General features: G+C 33.0%; 1 protein-coding gene across 2 annotated transcripts; it reads left to right on the plus strand.

Annotated features, from left to right (window-relative positions):
* Positions 1–1,302: 1,302 nt before the first annotated feature.
* On the plus strand, positions 1,303–19,697 carry LOC149676703 (CD151 antigen-like). Of its 2 annotated transcripts, none has more exons than XM_089837769.1 (9): positions 1,303–1,652; positions 10,222–10,316; positions 13,548–13,657; positions 17,355–17,546; positions 17,620–17,694; positions 17,762–17,857; positions 17,942–18,139; positions 18,202–18,285; positions 18,352–19,697. In XM_089837769.1, exons 3-9 carry the CDS (start codon positions 13,592–13,594, stop codon positions 18,397–18,399), a joined length of 759 nt encoding a protein of 252 aa, XP_089693895.1. In that variant the 5' UTR covers positions 1,303–1,652; positions 10,222–10,316; positions 13,548–13,591; the 3' UTR covers positions 18,400–19,697. The 2 variants fall into 2 exon arrangements, with proteins under 2 accessions (XP_089693895.1, XP_089693894.1); XM_089837768.1 differs by lacking the exon at positions 1,303–1,652 and adding an exon at positions 9,214–9,507.
* Positions 19,698–20,474: the final 777 nt, after the last annotated feature.

Below are 20,474 nucleotides of genomic sequence, written 5' to 3' on the forward strand. Positions count from 1 at the left end.
CAGCAGTACATGAGAAAACCCTCCTAGCTAACGTCACATCCATGCTTGCCCAATCAGCTTCACTCCTCCACTAGTCTTCCACTTTATAAATTCTCCACCATGTAGATGTAAAAGGGAGGAATCTTCTTCAAGTCCAGCCTTTTTGTTGCTTCCCAATAAAAGAATGGAAATAGGCATAATTACGTCACAGAAAACATCGTTGTCTTTAAGGATAATTGAGATGTAATTAAATCAGAAGCAGTATTTAATACTTCTTTTCTGATAAAATAAACTAATTAGCATTTAAATAAGTAATTAAGGGTGTAGCTGTTGCGTTTAAAATGAATTAAGATGGGATATTCCATCATGAAATCAAGTTCAAAACCGAGCTGACGTCATACTTTTTGACGTTTCTTATTATACGGAAGAAATTTATTGAAAGTTTATATTGTACCTAAAATCTGAGGTCATTTAATTTATTTCAAGGTAGAATAATGCCTTAAGCGTAACCGTGGGAAATTTTATGGGTGGAAATTTAATATATCCGGGCAAGGGTATTTCCCCAACCGTCAACCACAATCTAAGATTCAAACCCAAACCATAATTAAGGTGTCTCAAACGAAAAATTCCCGCCTTTTATTGCAAGAAAAAAAATTTGCATAAAGTTAAAAAAAAAATAATAATAATATTCATTTAATTTAACTCCAATTAAAACTTAGAAACTTTTAATACAAACGAAAAATATACAAATTATACATATTTTTCTAGTTACTGTTTTATTTGTATAAATTTAATTACCAAGTTTAAAAATTAATAGCTTTATCAATTGATATATTGGAAACCAGCACATTTTAGTTCAGTAGCGGTCTCATTTGCATAAATTTAATCAGTAAGTATAAAATTTAATCAATAAGTATAAAACTTAATAGCTTTATCATTTTAACTTCAATTAAATCGAATTGCAAATATTAGAAATTTTCATATGAAACCGAGAAAATTTCAGTTTAGTAACAATATCATTTGCATAAATTTAATAAGTTTAAATTGCGTTTAATTAACTAAAATTAAATATAAGAAATCTAACAAACGTTTAATATAAACTAGCTAATACATACTTTCTTTTTTCAAGTTACTAAAGAAGAGGGGGAGGAGGGGGGTCGACAATATGATTACTTTACCTGGTGAAATACCTTTTATACCTGGTTTCCATGGAAACAGACATGGCGTCTATATTATATCATCCCTTTGAAATACGCATGCTCAGAAGGGGAGGGTGGTCATCATCAAATAAGGGGGGAGCGGGGGAGAGGGGGGTGTAAGAAGTTTCCCGGGAAAATGCGTTTTGGTTTTTCCTCGGCAAGAGTTTGGACTCTCCAAATTTCTTGTAGAAAATCTACTGCATAGTTCTTGGGACCCTCGCTATTCGCAGCAGTAGTCCGAATCGAAAACAACACTTTCACGTTCTAACATCCTGATTTAACGTAAATCGGAAGAAAGTACTCGGAAAAGTTAATTACCGCCGTTACTGTCAGACGAACTTCAAACGCTTCAGTGATCTCCGTGGATTACAAACTCACTTTTTGTTGAAGACAGTTATTGCAAAGTTTCCGAATTTGAAGTTATTTGAATTTGAAGTCTACAGCAAATTGGGTTCGAAAACTACTTGGACTAAAGTAAGTAAATTGATTATTTTTTGCATTTAATATAACTTTGATTTAATAATCGATAAGCACGTGTCATACGTATTGAACATTGTTGTGTTGTTTAAAATGGTATTTAAAGTGAATGGATTCTTACTATGAATCTTTGAACATAATTTAAACGGGGTAGAGAAACTTTCACCAGTGTTTCTTAAGTTTAACCGGGTTTAATAAAACTGAATGATCACCAGCGTTGCCATAGGTCAGGGAAAACCTGGAAAAGTCAGGGAATTTCAAAATTGGCCAAAAAGGTTAGGGAAAAGTCAGGAAATTTTAAGAATTTCAACAAAGTAAGGGAATTTGGTTAAATTGGTTAAAATACCTGCGGTTCAAACATCCAGCTGGGTGACGTTTTAACGAGATCACGTTTATTCAAAAATGCGATGTTAACGCAATTGTTTAGTTATGTTTAGAACATTGACAATGGGGCCTAAAAAGTCAGGGAAAATCGTAAGGAAAAAGGTCAGGGAAACCTGGAAAATTCAGGGGATTTGAATCTGAAAGTTTCGTTGCAACCCTGATTGATACCACAAGCTTTTCTGTCTATTGAAATATCGGTTGAAATGCACACGTCACAAATGACTGGCAACACTTGTTAGCACACACACCAAACGTACCCCTTTCTTAGACTGCAAGTATGTTAGAATATTCAAAATAGGTCACTTAATATGAAACGTTAAACACGCTCGGTCTCGGGTCTCAACTCCCATGAGAGAATACAATGTTTTTGTACAACGCTAACCATACAGAAATTTACATAGTTAAGGGCATTAAGATAAAATCCTAATAGAGTTTCCTCGTTCCACACGACAAAGGCTGATCGCGTGCAAGCTACACTCTTCGATCGACTGGTGTTAATGCCGCCTTGACCAGCTCTAGCTTGACCAATTCCCTTGTTTTCTACAATTTCTCTAAATCACTTACTGAAGTTCATAAATGAAAGTACATTTTTTCCTAATAAAATGTTCCTAATTCTTGTCAGTTCAATTAATATTTTAATTACTGAACTGACTTGTTATATAACTAAACTAGGTATAAATTGTCTTGTCAGAGACTATAAAGGGCACAGCGAAATTTGCTCACCTGTTTCTTAATTTTAACCGCGCTAATCATGGTTGCCAGTAATTTGTTATTTTAGCATCTCAGGTTCAGGTTTGGAACTGAATCAAACAGAATATTAACTACAAGCTTTTCATTCTGTTGTTGGTAAATAACTGGCAACACTTGTCCGCACACTATCTAGATAAGAATACTTGGTTTAAAGTTATGAACTTCAGATTAAATGGAGTTTTATTCTTATTTTTTTTACTATTTAAATAAAGTTTAGTTTATATAACGGCGTTGTTACAACTTGAGCAAATATTTGCGCGCCTTTTCAAGACAGTGAAATTTAAAATCAAATGTGTTGATGCACGTGACTTCACTTATAATTCTTCCCTCGTGAAACAATTTTATGCGCGTGATTTTTTTCTTTTTTTAAATTCAAACAAGGCTTAGCGAATATAAAAAAATTCAAAACAAGGCTTAAGATATTCTTTGAATTTTTTTTTAATTTCGCAAGTTATTACACTTAAAAGAAATCATTTTACAATTTAACTATAAAGCTTACAAGTCGGATAATAAAGTTAGATAGCATCTCGTGAACTCAAAGTAATTTACAAGTTTCTTTAAAATTTTTCTTACTCGTTTTTAGCGTGAAAGATAGGTGTTAGGTATGAAGAAACGTGTCAGATATGGGTGCTGATAGCCTGATATTGAAACCCAAATTCTTCGAACATAAAAGAACTAAACTAAATAAAAAAGGGGGAGAGAGCGAGAGTTTAATTTTCATGAAAGATTATTAATTTATTACCTTTTCTTTACCAAAATTAAAATATAAATTTATCAGAGTGTTTTGAAAAATGCGTATATCTTCATAGCAATTAAGTTTAAATTTTATGTTTCAAAGTTTAAAATGAAAAAAAAAGTTTTTAAGTATAATATCACGAATGGATTATTTTGCCAAATGCAACTTCGCTAAAGTATTAACTAAGCCCCTATAAAAAAATGTATTTTCTTAAGCCTTTGTTTGAAATTTTATAGAAACGTGAATTTGAATTACATCTTCACAATGCGTGAAAAATAAAATCGCGAGCAAACGGTTGAACGCGTCACGAGGTGCAGTAGATAATTGGTTACTTTCCTTTTATTATATAAAAATTCCCGCGCAAAAAAGCGCGGGAATATATATCAAAATGAGAGTTAGGCTTAGCACGTCAACTTTTCAAAACTTATCTAATAATATAAAAAGCAATACAATTTCATAAACCTTATATAAAAGAAGCACTTTGCATATTGTCTGTCATTCTATAAAGGTCACAAACCATCTTCAAAATGAAATTTAGCGTTATATTTGAAAGGTCACACACACAAGCACAACACGCAACCCAAATCGGACATCTCACAAACCTCGGAGGTAACATTGTTTCTGTATGCCGATCATTTTCAATTTATACCTGACATTCCCAGAGATGTAAAACATATTCTGTCGTCCCATCTTTTATGGATAATACTAGCCTACATACTAAAAATAATTCCGGTTAACCTTTGACCTTTTCCCCTATATCCCAAAAACTCTCGTAAGGAACCCAAAATACATAGAATAATAGAAAAAAAATATGATGGCGATTTTGAGGCGTGTCCTGGGCGTGGTTTTATCACGACATCACCAATCAAAAAATTATTTCCTACATTTTTTTTTATTTTATTAAAAGGGACATAGTTGGACGTGGAATCATGGCACCCTATTGTTAAATTCCTATAGCGTTTAATAGTTGCCATTTAATATTACGTTGGTAATCGTTAATTTTAAGCTGAAACGGGACATATCACCATAAGTTCATAAGATATGTTCACCATAAGTTTGTCACTGGTTACAAACTGGAGCTTTTCATGAAGTGAATGAGGTAGGTCATAGATTAGATTCTAGTAAAGCGATGCCTGGTGACTGGGGCGCTGTAAAAGGCTAAATAGGTATAGATGGAAGTCCTGCAAAATTAACCGAGTGTAGGACTTCAATTCTCGCTTGTCATTCTCGAACTGGCTCGAGCTGTAAGTCTCTAGCATTACTCTCTAAACTATAGGTAGTGTCATATCATACTTATGAGAACATATCCTATAAACTTATGATATTAAGTAATTTCAAAACTTACCTAATACGGTCTTGATATTTAAATCGTTTTTTGGAATTTGTTTTTATTTCTTTCTATAATATCACGTGGGTTTTAAAATATCGTGGTCTAGGATTTTATGACTTATTTAACAGTGAACAATGGTAGTTTAACTGATAGCCTTGTTCAAAGTTATTTTTCTTATAAAATTCAACTCTAGATTTTTCACGAAGATATGAGATTGGAATTTTTAAAGTTTCAAAATCACACAGCCTATTGTTTTATTAAGAAACTTTCAAAGGAAAACTATATTGCTAAATTCCATTAAATACCATTAAATAAATATTGAATTATTTTAATTACTTTAATTAAATAAAAACTATAGAAGTATTCTGAGATTTAGACATAGAGTCACATAGATCAATTTATGGGCTTCATTTTAAGTCAAAATTCGTCAAAATCGGACTAAAAATAACGGAGATACGAATTTTTAACCAAAAAGTTAGAAATTTATAAATTAATTTGGGAATATTAAATTTACACTTTTACGAGCTTAGGGTGACAAATAATGGGTCACGTGACATTGTAGTTGGTAGGTACTTTTTCTGTGGTGACAAGGTGACGAGGACAGGGTCGACAAAATAATGCATCGATTTACTAATGGTCAAGGCAGAGAACACTCCAGCTGTTTCGTAAAAGTTCTTTTCATCAAAATCATTCTAGGTGATGACAGATAAGGCCATACATCCTCCCTCCCTTGAAACTCTACTGGAGACACATTTTTAATGAATTACAATATTTTTTGAAAGAATTCCCGCTGAGAGTGTTTTGCGCGGTTTTTCTACGAAACAAACGATCGGTATTCCCTTAATTATTTATGATGGGCGTGCCCTTTAGAGGTTTTGTCGGATTTAAAGGTGCAGGTTGTTAATTTTAACTTGTCTCTTTATGAAAATAAAATATGTTATATAAAAAAATAATGGACATATTTTAATTAGTTAGGTATGAAATTTATAGTTTAAATATTAATTAATATATCCTCAAGCTTAATTAAAACTAAATTTCGTTCAAATATTACAATTAAATTAATTAAAGGGAAAATGAAACGCAAGATGATAAAATACTTGAAAACTTTTCTTTTTGCTAATTTAAATAAATTCTAAAATTTCAACATACTCTCAGACTCAGTGTTTAATTTTAGAAAAGGGACTTGGTTACTAGTACTACGTCATGCAACGTCACGCTAGCTTCCACTAGTGCTAAAATACATATCAGGAGGAGGGCCTTAAATAGCTTTAATTCTAAACATACATAAAAAATACCATAATGGCACTGGCGGTTAAGAAATAAGATAAAAATCAGACGACATTTAAATTTCCACTGAACGTTTTCGGTTCATTCCGAACCTACGTCATATCCTGTTGCTCGTTGTTCATGAGTCACGAGCTTTGATACACACGTGCTTCGAGATAATTTATTCATAAACCTAAAAACAAAGTCTTAACTTTGCGGTGCTGCTACTACTACTACAGTACTACTACATCTACTCCTTGGTTTCGAGCCCAGGTAGAGAGAGTGAGAGAACTTTATAGTACTGGCATAAGAATGGTCGATTTAACCCTCATTCTTAATCCCAATTTAAGTACAATAAATAATGCAACTATCTTCGTATTGCAAAAAAGAGGTTAGCAACATTGCTAAGTAATAAACAAATCATTTTTGACCGAATTATAAATAAAAACCTTAACTACAGGGGAGTTAGGCCTAACAGGCAATATATTCAAATTTTTCTAATTTGTCTCCACGTGGGATAATATATTAGGAATTATCATAAAGGAGATCCCAGGGGAAACACCTCTCGAAAACAGCGCCGAAATAAATTGTGTACTAGTTGGTAAATTTTTGTATGCAATCAGAAGTTAATGACTTTTGTCCCGTTCCGTGAAGTATAAGACTAAAGTTTTCTACATATCTGTAGACTACGGCATATTATCAGGCTCTCCTGCTCATCATGCATGTGATTCGGTTTAGTAACCTTGCTCCAAATTTTAAGGGATGTTGGGAAGAATCATGTAACAATTACCCCCCCCCCCAATTGTTGTACACTTAATCTCTCGAATTCAAGTAGTTAAAAATTTTCGTTTTAGATCTGAAGGTACGAAAATTCTTTAGGTTTTATACTTCACATGATGTTGAACATTAACTTTAAATTTCGCTAAAAGAAATTGAATTTAAAACAATTTTAAACGCCCCTTACGTCGACGAGAATTCCAGATTCTCACGACAGACCCAAATTTCCGAAATTTCAAACGTTTTTCAAAATGATGTGATGAAAAGGGAATTAATTTAAAGGTACTTTTTATATTTTCACTTGATTTTAAAAAAATTTAAGAAAAATAAAAAAATAGATTTTGGCATTGTTCACGGAGATCCATATGGAACCTTAATTTCTCGTATATTTATTTTAATTATTTTATCTATTAAATAAAAAAGAAAATAACCTAGCCTGGTCCTTTTATGTTCGAGAGAAACACACACGTCGTTGTTTACAACTAATCTGTATTAATTTAATCTTGATTAAATATAAACAAAACAAAACATGATTTCAAAACGTTCTTATATAAGGAGTGCGTTTTAAATTAGTGGTTTACATTTCAGGAATGGTTTTGGGCGCCCTAGAAAAAGGGGTATAACAGTGAGATGCATTGTGTAGTGAAGTGGGGGGGGGTGAAGAAGAGGGGTATCCTCCCCCCTCCCGACCTGGTGTAATTTGTAAGTTCATACCCCATTGTTATCCAACTTCTCTAAAAGAAAAACTGGAAACACACTGCAAAACAAAATGAGATGAAGCTTTCTATACTTCATTCTTTTTTATATAAACGTTTTTGGAAGAACTTAGTTTGGCCCTATACTATTCAACATTTGTATACCTTGATAAACTGGTCTCTAAGGTACAGGTACCGAATGAATACAGCAATATCTGAACTTTCTCGTGGTGCTGGTGGTGGTGGTATATTACTAATTTGAAACGGAGGGAACATGTTGTATACAAATGGTTTTATAATTTCGTTTCAGGAATTTTAATTTTTTAGAGTGGTATTTTGATGTTTTTATATTACAGGGGGAATATGTTACGTTAACTTTATTTTATTGTGGGTGGTAGTTAGGGTTTGGTATAGAGGAGGTAATCAGCTTTAATTTAAGCCTAATTTCGTCAAAATCGGTGCGTAATTAACAAAGTTACATACTTTAACTTAAATAAATTAAGATTGCTATTGCACTAATTTTTGTAATTTAATAATTATCTTAATTAAATAATAACTATCGTATTATTTTAAGATGTAGTTACAGATACACATAGAGCAATTTATGGGCTTCATTTTAAGTCAAATTACGTCAAAATCGGACGGTAATTAACAAAGTTACGATCGATTTTAAAAAAAAAATAATTATCTTTTGTAAGAAAAATGTCACAAATAAAACCGTTTCCCATCCTTAAATAAAAAAAATGTCGATTGTTTTGCATCTTCACGTACAATTTGTCCGAGATTTAGTTGCTAAATGAACCGAAACTTAACCGACTAAGAATTTCTATTATTTAATTAAAATATCTTATATCATTCAGAAATCGAAAAAAAAAAATATTAAAGAAACTTTCATAATTAGATAAGAAAAAAAAAATAGTAGATTAACAAGAAACGACTTTTCTAAATAAGTACCCCCAATTTAGGTTTAATTATGTCAAAGTTAAATCTTAAACTTTCCTCAAGAGAGTTAAGATACCAATCTGCAAAATTTAAGTCTCGAGATGAAAAAGTTACAAAAAAAAAAACATTTTTGTTTTAGAGTTCTGCGCTAGTTCTACTAGAGACATTACTACAAATCATATCTTACAAATGAACATTCCATTTGAAATGAACTTAATACGTCTGCTAGATCTCTTCCTCGAGATAATCTAACCTTTGACCAGACCAAAATATAGTTAGTTCTATATTCGTTTCAGAATTTAACAAGCAGAAGTTCATAAATTAGAAGTATATATTATACTTTTCCCTTGGCCTTGGAGACGCAAAATTAACTTCTGTTACCATCAACCTTTAAAGTACCCTCCTCTGAAGGTTAGGGATGATATCCTGGCCTTGTGGGGCCCACCCATAAAAATGAAGAGGCCCATAGTTTTAAAAATAAACCTTAAGCCCAACTCTAAAACTATTAAAAAAATTCACATTTTTTCATAGCAACTAACCAGTATAAGTACAAGGCCTAATTAGTAATTACGGTATATTCATTACCAACGTAAATTGGGCGTTTTAAACATATATATAAGCGACCTTGAAAGCGGTCGAAAACGTCAGTAGACGTTTTAACCATGAAATAAAGTACGTATGGACTGCTTCTAGACTATGGTTATTAGAAATTGAATAGTTCTGGGAAATTAACTTCTCGTCAAGAGAGTTGAGGCCTTGTTGGATGGTAGGGAGCAAGGAGTAAGAAATACTCGAAACACCTTAGTTACTCATGGTTGGGTTGAAAAGATGCGCGAGATTGCCGCTAGGGGTTCATTCTCTTGCGCGCCAGAAATGGAAGCTTTTTGTGTGGATGACTGAGTTTCAGTTGTTGGAGGTTTGAGTTGACTGTAGGCTAGGGAATAGGAGAGACACTTCTTTTGCAAGTTGCACGTGAGTTAATGTTCATTTTCATTTAATTAAAATTAAGTTTAATTATGGAAATATTTAAATATCATCGGCGTATTTCCAAATTAGAAATTATTACTTTAAAGTAAATTTTCTAGAAGAAATTTGTTTAATTTTACTTTTTTTTTCAAATTCGTTAATCAATTGTAACTTTGTTATTTTTTGACCGATTTTGACGTAATTTGGCTCAAATTGAAGCTCGTTAATTCGTCTATACGAATCTTTAACTAAATATTACAATATTATAATGGGTTTTATTTAATTAAGATAATTAAAAACCATATATTCGATTCCACTTGAAATAAAATAAAACTTTTTATAGAAATATTTAGAATGTTTTCAATATTATTTATTAAACATTCGGGAAGCTTAAATCCAATTAAACGCACGTTCCTTAATTTAGTTCCTTAAAATTTAAATAATTTTAAATGAAATACGAGAAATTTGAAAGGGGAATAATATGTGCTTTACTATATATATTTTATAAGCAAAAATATTTTCTTAATATCTAAAGCGTGGTGCGGTGGTATCTTATTAGGTCGAAGATGAACCTGTTTCTTAGAGAAGACGTTTTTATAACTGAACCTTTTTTTTCCTCGTACTATTAAACTTCCTATATACCTATTTCAAAATGTTTCTTCGCTGTATAGTATATAACTCTTTTTACTTAATAAATGTTTTATATTTATTTTATTTTAGAGACATCCTCGGCTTTGGTGCCAAGCCAGGACAGAACCCTAAAACTCCAATCCGGGTTCGTAAAAAGTCTGCGTGAACAGTTTTGCAATATAAAGGTATTTCCAAATTTTTGATATATTTATTTTGTTAAAAATTAAAAAAAAACTAACATCGCGATTTCTAACAAAAACTTTATCCCTTGACATGCTAAGCCTAATTTTCAAAAAGATATTTTAAGATGAAGGGTTCAACTGGCGCACCCGGTAAATTTAAAATTGATATATTTGTAGTTTACGGTGGAATTTGTATTTAAATTTATTTCACGTTTAAATTATTTATTATGTTGACGAAATTTATTTTGGCCAAGGCTTAAGTTTAAATTATGATTATATATACGAAAAATACAAAATGTTTGAGACTTTGGGTCATGTGTATGGCACCGTTAAGCCTCGATACGCATGGGCTATTTCGGAAACCGGGACTTTTACTAGCTGAGAAGACAATATACGGACAATATGGCTAGTGCCCTTTATACCAATTAAAAAGTGAAATTTTAACTATAATGTTGAATTACTCCTTTGTGGCGAAAGAGATGTGTAATTTAGGCTTAGGAATTTGAAAATCTTTAATTAGGCTTAACGAGTTATGGTAAAGTTGAAATAGATTCCGCGCGGGTTTAGAAATTTATCTTCAATTTAGGCTTAAAGTTAAATTTTAAAACAAGGCTTAGCGTTAATTATATATTTTGGGCAGTTAACTTTGAAATTGCCGTTTTTTTAATGAAATGGGAAACATATTTTAATCTCTAACTCAATAAAATCAACTTTCATATAGAGGATATGCCTTCAAACAAACCACTTTTTCAAAATGTAGCCTTGAAAATATTTTAATTTAAAATTGACTTCCGCTTTAAGGGTTAAACTTAAATGATCGAATGGGTCCTCTATATCAAATATAATAGCTTTAGTTGGTGCACCACGCGGGGTGGGAAAAACATGTTTACCGTTACCTTGATTATTAGAGAAAAATTCGTAAAACGCGGAGGTAAATTTTCATTGTCTAGTTTAGTTTGCTGGGGTTTCCAAGGTTCTTATAACGTTAAGTGATACTCCCAACAAATTTTTTAAAAATCAGTCTTATGCGATGGTGATTGATGTCAGGGTGTTTTATATAAATATGACGTCAAAAGCTGGACCAGTTACAGAGAAATCTAACTGGACCTTGAAATTTTTTCTAGAGAAATTAAGGCTTAACAATTATATAAAATTTTCTAATGAATTAGGCTTAAGTTCTTGAAGTTCTTAACAATGTTTGTTACTCGACAAATTCGGCTTAACATTATCCATAATTTAAACTAGACTTAACGTTACCCAGGATTAAAATTAGGCTTAACGTTACCCAAGATTAAAGCTAGACTTAACGTTACCCAAGATTAAAACTAGGCTTAAAGTTACCCAAGATTAAAGCTAGACTTAACGTTACCCAAGATTAAAACTAGGGTTAACGTTACCCAATTTTCAAACTAGGGTTAACGTTACCCAGGATTCAAACTAGCCTTAACGTTACCCAGAATTCAAACTAGGCTTAACGTTACCCACGATTTAAACTAGGCTTAACAATTTCAGTTTCATTAGAATCTAATCATTCTAATACTAAAGGGTTATAAAAGCCGGTTGAACGTGACGTTACGTCTTGTTTAAATTGAGAATAGCTCTTAATGATACGATGGAGATTAAACTAAACGCCCGAAGTCAAATATGTTCGAATAACTTTGGGAAAATTTCAATGTCGCTGCGAAGGTAACGGTATACGTCTTTGGGGCTTATTTTTTGACAAGAAAGAGAGGCTGATTATTTTAAGCCCTACGGGGAGGCCCACCGTCGTTACTTACCTTACTTGTTCAAATTTTGTCCGCCCATGTATAGAGTAAAGTTGGCCTTGCCCTAATTTAAAATCAAAAACGAACACAAAATTTTCCCTTTTTTTTTCTCTCGTTCAACGATACCAAATTTTTGGGACAAACCGGGCCAGTTTCTTGATCGGCTAGTTATTGAAAACAAGAATCACGTAATTAACCGTAATCTCCTATAATTAGTTTCGATAAAGAAAGGAGAAGAAATCGCTAAGCCTAATTCGGAATATATTGTTTGAAATTGTTAAGCCTAATATCCTTTTGCTTATTATCAACCAAACTGGAAACCTTAAGTCTAATTAAAATATTATTAAGTTTTCTTCAGTGTTAATATATTGACCTAGATGAGAAGTAGCTAAGCCTAATTCAGAATCCATTGTTTGAAATTGTTAAGCCTAAATTTCAACCTAGGCCTTTGAGCGGTTAAGCCTATTTTTAAATTTCAACAAAGCCATAAGCGACAAACCAAATTAAAAATTATATATATAAATTTAGCCTTAAGTTAATTGAGTTTCACGGACATTAAGACCGATTTCATTAAGCGGGACTTGGTTAAACTCTTTCTTGTGTCTTTAAATGACTTCCGGATTTACTGGCACGGATTGACACTTAAAAAGTTTTCGTGTTTTTCTTCTATAACTTTCGAGGGAGATGGGTTGGTGGAAAAACCAGTTGTTTTGTAACGCTAACTTTTGCATCAGGAAGTCTAAGAACGCGTCGATAGAAAGATTTGCATATCGTGAACGGATTAACGATCAGCTGATTAAATATTCAAAATTTGAAAAGCTAAAAATAATTCCGTTAATGAGTAGACGTTAAGTTTATAACGCAAGAATTCTACTAAAGATTATAAAAAAATACCTTTTAAGCAAATGAAAGAAACCACAAAAACCTTGCTCTAAATATTTAACTACATAACTTACCCCTTTTTCCTTAAAAAAATAAGAAAAATAATCAGAATTGGAAAAAAACCAACAAAAATATATCCGGTTAAATATAAGATTCACTTTGTTGGTTGTGTTTTAATTCTGTTTTTCTAAATTATTTATGTCGGAAACTGACAAAGATAAAATAAGCAGTAAAAGCAAGCCTTTTTTATATAGCTTTGACCTCATCTGATTAAAGATTCAAATGCGCCATTTCGATTTAAACGTTTAAGCGGGAAATGGGTTTAGTTTCGGTAATACTTTCCCGCGCATGCGTACTATTGTTTTCAACATGAAACCGAGACCGCACGTGAAAAAGGTCTAAAATACACACCCACTAATGACAATGAGTAATTTAATAAAATTTCCAAACCTAAAATTCTCAAACGTTTTTCATTTCGACAAACATTTTTTCCGTTTTAATTTTATTTTATAGTTAAATTTCTTAAGACATTTTATTTATTTTTAATCTTATTAATTAAAATACTGATATGTTTTCGAATAAACAGTGCCAGTTGTGACTCCAGCTACAGGCGCCAAAAATCAACCCAGAATGGTTCAAGGACGATTAGGAAGATCGGTCAAATACGCCATGATTGTGGCCAACATGGTCATTTTAGTAAGTAAAGGTCATCCATTTTCTAAAAATATATATATAACTGGAACCAAACGTATTTGGTCAAGGGCAATCTATAACCTCCTTGACAATTTGACAACTGTGTAAGTCTTTCTCTTCACGCCTAACATAAGTGTCCATTAAGTACTTGTCTTGACCGATACGACAATGTCAAGAGACCTTAGTCACTAGTGAGTAGTGACTTACTCAAAATTGATCGTCAAAACCTTAATCGATAGTTCAATAATGGTTTAACGATATTTACTGGGCGGATTTAACGATTTGTTTCAATGTTATTAACTTTATCTTATCTTCTTACTTATAATAATGTTTTTCTTTAATATTTGCTTTAATCTTAGCTACAATATTTTATAGTTATTTATATTTGAGGGTAATGTATAACAAAAATAATTTACCCGAAATGCCCGTACTATTGTATAGAAAGCACTTAAATTAACATATTCATTAAGCCTTTGCTTTTAAATTTTTAAATAGCTCGCGCATTAACAATTCGAATGTCACGTGTTTGTTATTAAATTTTTAAATAGCTTGCGCATTAATATCACGTGCTTCTTTATAATCACATAAGTATTCATTAAGCCTTTGTTTTCCAATTTGAAATTGCACGAGCTCAGCTTTATCAACACGTGATTCGTTAAGGGAAACTTTCTTTAAGTCAATCTCTATGCACCGAACCATTAAGAACTCTTCTGTACTTGGCATTACAAGAACATACAACGTACAACACGTCACTCTCTCCCTCTCTCTCAGTATGGCATGCCGTTTCAAACTTACATTGCGCAATGTTAAATCTAAAATCGATGGAAATCGACAATCCATTTCTTCTTTTATTATTATATTACGAGAATTCCTTTAGCCATTTCATTTCTTTGAAAAACCCTTTTGTGACACTTTTCTTTCCATTGTCACGACAACCCCAAAGCATATCGAACGTCATTAACACTCAATATTGAGTTGACCTTTCTGCGGTGACCTAATTATATCTAAAAACGAACTAATTCCAATACATATACGACCACATGACCTAATCGAAATATCTATTATTTCCCGAATCCAACATGGAAAAAGAACTAAGAAGTCTTAAGATTAGAGAAAGCTATCTAGCAGCTGTTTTAAGAAGTTAATTTTTGCACGAAAGGCTAGGTGATGGGTGGGGGGGGGGGCTAAATTTGGTTAACGGAGGAACGAACTATCGGAGATAATTTGTGGCTTTTATAGTTACTTCATCAGAGTCTATACTTGGTACATTACTCGCGTGTAGTCTGCACGAAAATGTCCAAAACGTGATTTAATAAGATTGTAAAAGAATGAAGATACGTCTTTATAAAAATCTGTACACGCTTCTTTGAACTATTCTAATACATTATCTCAACTCTAGTTGGTATTTTATGAAATATGTAGTTTGATAACATTCCAATTTCTAATTGAAACACATTATTTTTTAAAACCTAGAGGCTTACAAAATTTACCGCGAAAATGTCTCGCGCTACAACTTTGGCGCGAGAAAAATTAATCCCACGTGATTTTCAATTATCATTTTCAAATTAGGCTTAACAATTACAGGAAATTCTCAAATTTTGAATGAACAATTTTGGACTATTTAGGTCTATTGCACTTCAAATCATATTCATGAACTCAAATTAGTCTCCCAAGCAAATTGTAATTAAACTTAAGCTCCCTTTAGAACATTTTTAAATCGGTGTAGTTGCGAGTTATAGTTCCAGAACCCTGGTTACCCATGGATTACCAGACGTAAATATTATCCTAAAAAAGCAAAGGGAACAGCAAGGTTTCTTGGTTATAATATTATTTCTAGCCTAATCGATACTCGTAAAAGGTTGCGTACGTCCAGAGTATAATATTTCAAAAACCCATGCAGCAGGAAGAAAACAATTTACATCACGCGATAATGTACACGTGCAATGGTCTCCCGTTGCGCAGATTTCAGTTATGTTTATTGCAAACTAATTGGGCATCACCGAGGCTTAAGTTTCTTTAGTACTACTCCAATGACCAGATGACCTAAGTGGGTGTGTATACCCTTTTAAACGGGGTCCTACTTTGATTAGGGACCCGGAAGAGATCGCGCGCAGAGTTTGAAAAACATCTGACCATCAGCAGCGTTCCATTGGGATATTACCGTATTGGTATACGTTAAAACAAAAGGGTCTCACGGATGCTAAGCCTAACTTTAGGATATATTGCTTGACTTTTGGGATGAACTAAGTTATGGGAGAGAGTGAAGGGCCGAGTTGGGTGGAGTCCCCTTGTGTGCCTAAGGATGATTAAGCTTCGTGTTAAGGTATGACAGGGGTTGTCCGTTTTCGCCTTTTCATGATAGGACTGACCCAGAACTGACTGCCGCTGATCTTTATCCCTAATGGCATCATCGCGTCATCGTAAAAGGTGATGACCCCTTCTTCCCGGGGTCACGTTTTAGATCTTACTATAGAAGACTAAAAGGAATCAATTCCACGTGAATTTATAAGAGAAACGTACAGATAACTGTAATACTTATTAATAAAGACTAAAGTTTTAAATTGGGCTTATTTTTCAAGACAAAGCTTAATATAAATGTTGTCACCAGGAGTTCATAATAGCCCGAAGTACGAAACTGGTTAAAAAGCCCGTAACAACAAAGTTTCGCTGTAAAGCTCAGCGGATTCATACACCGCTTAACTCCCAAAGAAATAGTTACCCCATTTTTTAGCGCCCACGCGCATTAACTTACACACTTCCGGTTTAGCACTATTTTTATCTTGTGATTTTGAGAGCGAAAATGCCTCACGTCTGCTTCTGGCGGAACGGTGTAAATTAAGCCTTGGCTAAGAAGTTGGCTTATAGTCGGGGTTTCTAGTTTTCTACAAAACATTTAAACGATCGTCAATGATGTTTTGTTGTAATATGTGTGAGTGAAAATTCCGTGGTTAAATTAAAACGGTTTGGAAAAATTTATTCCCAGTATCTTTAATATAAGAATTGCAACGTGTTTCTATGTCCACCATATCGCCATTTTTCTTTTCGACGGAGGTCCCAGCCAACGGAAGTTTTGGAACGAAAACCAAGGAGCATAGATGCCACTACGATATACTGTAAGGTTGTATGTCCATAAACACGCTAATCCATTCTATGCGCAACGACAGAATCTTGTTGTTCGCGATTTTTACCATTAGCTCTATGCCCAGTTTCATACTTCCCCCCCGAAGGGGGGTTATTATGAACTCCTGTTGTCACTTATTTTCGTAAACGCGTAGCTTTGAATTCCCATTAAACTCAATCTGCTCTAAGACATTGGCTAGTCTCTGTCTTTGACTGTATTGGGTCAATTTGGAAGATAACATGAAGTGCCATTGCCAACTCACCGCGGAACAGGATTTGACATTATAATTTCAACAATAAAATAAATCAACCCACACATACGCTGAAATGGGTGGTCCATTTTTAAAATTCACAATACGCTATATTATAAAGTATTTAAACAAGATAAAGGCCAACTTGTCACTGAAACCTAAGAGATATGATCATGATCGCCCACCCGTGAAACTTTAAACTTGCTAAGCCTAAGATTATCAAAGACATAAGTCATTTATGATTTATCTTAACATTCGATCGAATGTTTCTGCATGTGGGTTTCGAATGAATTGAGATTAATAACGTATGAATATTTTTAAAATTACAGGTGGGTGGTATTGTGGTATTTTCAATCGGAGTATGGACCCTAGCCGAACGAACATTCATGGAAAGATTACTTGGTAGTGACCTCTACGTAAGCGCGGCGTCCATTCTTATCGCTACAGGGGTCATTGTTACGGTCATATCATTCCTAGGGTGTTTCGGAGCATTCAAAGAAATAAAATGCATGCTCTTAACGGTACGTTTCACTATCCCTTTAATTTTTACTAAACATAACTCATTGTTTTAATTTAATTTAAATTATCTTTTAGTTCTTCATAATACTGTTGATGATTTTTGTTATTATGCTTGTCGGTGGCATTTTGGGATACGTATTTAAAAACGAGGTGAGTTTACACTTTTTTTCCCCCATAAACGAAGTTAGGCTTAACCTTAAGCCTAATTCTCAAACAGGTTGACGAGAGAATGTACAGCGAAATGGTTATGAGCGTCGTCTACTACAAGAACGATACTAAAGTTACTGATGCTTGGGATGCTGTTCAAAGAAAGGTTTGTATTAAGTCTACTGGCTACGTAGTTTCAAGGTCAATAAGGGCTAGATTCTGATTGGTTAATAATTTTTTAACTCATTAGTTTGAATGTTGCGGAATGACTATTGATGGGGAGAAAAAACAGCACGATGCTTATGTCATATGGGTTCAAAAGTCGCCGGCGTTTATGACACCGGGTGGAATAAGGGTCCCCAGGTCTTGTTGCGAGTCCGCGGGGACCGAGGAGCAAATACGTCAATGTATGATGATCCCCAACAGACAAGAGGGCGTCTATAAAATCGTAAGTTAAGCTTAGCAACTTTCTAGTCACTCATGAACTCATGGTGGTAATTTAACTTTCAGGGATGTTACGATCGCATGAAAGATTTCGTTAAAGAACACGCCATGGTAGTTGGAGGAGTTGGAATAGGCATTTCATGTGTTCTTGTAAGTTATAATCAATAATTTTTAGCCTTGGTTTGAGCTAAACCTTATTTGATCTACTTCTTTTAGGTATTGGGTATGATTCTGTCATGCGCACTATTCATGCTAATCAGGTAGACAAGCCCAAAAAAACAAACTCGTTTAAAAAACCAAAACCAGTCATCACCAAAATGCCAGTCGAAAAAATATAACAACACCAAACTCAACGAAGATATAAAATTAAAACCCAAAGCGACTAAAAACCAATCAACCAACCGGAAGTTAAACTTCCCCCTACTTCCGGAAACATCCTAAAATTTACAAAGTAGCAAATCCCCATGTACATATATCCATAACTGCTACAAGCCCCGCCCCTTTCCTAAAAATTCGAAGGTGGAACCTATAAAATGGCGACCTTCTCCGAATGGTTAGAATTTTTTTTACAGAACATTCAAAAATCGAAAACCCAGTTTCTCGTAAAATAAATCATGTAAGGTTGAGCTTATGATGTTTATATTGAGCAAAAAGTTGAAGCAGACGACGTATTTACTGGCTAAGATCACGAGTTAACGTCGAAAATAAACAATCCTAGTCATAAACCAAGGCCTAAACGCTGAATATCAAATAAAATCGGCCGTTTCTAAGCCTTTGCGGCACCGCGCGAGCAGACGATAAATAAATCAAACGCGAACGCGCGGGAACGTCCTTGGGGTAGAGGTCATAAGGCGTTAGTCTATTTTTTTAAATAACCAATCAGATGTCTGAATTAAGAATTACTTTGAGTTAAATTCCATTAATTAGAGACGACCTGATTGGTTTAAAAATTTTGATTGCGGTTTGATATTATGGTTAGACTTTTGAATTTAGCCAGAAGTACTAATGTCTGCTAACTTTAAAATAATAAAAACACAATTTTTGACTTTAACCTTAATGTTCTTAAAATATCGCCTAAGAACAACTTTAAACTAATTTTTAACTTTTAATTTAATTTGCCATTTAAAAAAAACTCTTTGTTAGTTTAGAAACATTTTAAAATTAAATTTTAATATATATATTCTATTAAAATTATAAATTAAATAGCAGTTAGTTATTTTTGTTATTAATAAAAATAACTTGAAATTTAAAAAAAAAATAAAGAAAGTGTTAAAATGTTTAAAAAAGAGTACAAACCACTAAAGTTTGGTCAGTTAGTAAATGAAGAAAATGATTAAAAAGTTTAAGATGTTATTTAGCTTTTTAGTGTACAAAAAAAGTGTGTTTTTAACTTTTTTTCGTTAGTCAGTTCATAAAAACGCCTTCAATTATGTGATTTAATTTTTTTTATTTTAAACTAGTTTTAATGTTTTAAATAATTGAAGATAATTAATTTCTAGTATTTGTAATATTTGATTAATTAGTGTAAATTGTTTCTTGTTGTTGGTATATATAAATATACACAATTCTATTTATTTTACCCAAAAATGTTTTTTTTTTATCGTAAACATTTTTTCTAGGACAAATAAATAATTTCCTGATATTATGAAGGTCAACGGGATTGTAACGCCATCTAGCGTAAGTAAATATTAATACAATAGTTCCTCTAATACTCACTAGGTGGCGGTTATTGCTATGTTAACGCAAATATAGCGGTAACTTCAAAATTATCATAGGGGTTAATAAAACTGAACGCGTTTTGCGTTCTCTGATTGGTTGACACGAAAAAGACCCTATTTATCATTATGCTTATATTAATTAAACTTACACTAGTGATGAAACTAAATTAGGATGTGAATTAAACACATCATATCCGGAAAAAAAATCTCAACTTCCGCAAAATTCTGAATTCCAAGTGACAACATTTTTTAATTAAAAATCTCTCATTAAAGTTCCCGTCTTTTTAAACGAGAAATTACACAGATTTCAATTAAAATTAAAAAAACGCCTGCCACACCCCCTAACGTAACTTAATCCACAATTGCGCAACTCTCGGAAACTACATAGAGTGAGTGATTTCGTAGTTGGGCAACTGGATGGAAATAATTCTGGAAAATTTATTATAATCAAATATTTAGTCATGACGGATATCTAAAAAAATAGTAAGTCTCGGAAAATTGTTATCCCCCGCTATCAAACGGTAGGCGTTGTAGACTACGGTGTAGTTTAGTTCCTAGTCTAATCTAAGTAGTTACACACAACTTTTACCTGTTGGTGAAAAAGGTAGTTTTGTCTAAAAA

This window comes from Phalangium opilio, unplaced genomic scaffold (assembly GCF_054372755.1).
Source record: "Phalangium opilio isolate 3A_F unplaced genomic scaffold, DU_Popi_V2 ptg000045l_1, whole genome shotgun sequence".
Lineage (NCBI taxonomy): Eukaryota > Metazoa > Arthropoda > Arachnida > Opiliones > Phalangiidae > Phalangium > Phalangium opilio.

What these genes read in the sequence shown, in the direction of transcription:
- LOC149676703 (XM_089837769.1), top strand. Translation starts at nt 13,592, where the DNA reads ATGGTTCAAGGACGATTAGGAAGATCGGTCAAATACGCCATGATTGTG. An exon ending in TGGCCAACATGGTCATTTTA is followed by an intron (nt 13,658 to 17,354) that starts GTAAGTAAAGGT and finishes TTAAAATTACAG; the next exon opens with GTGGGTGGTATTGTGGTATT. An exon ending in TAGGCATTTCATGTGTTCTT is followed by an intron (nt 18,286 to 18,351) that starts GTAAGTTATAAT and finishes TACTTCTTTTAG; the next exon opens with GTATTGGGTATGATTCTGTC.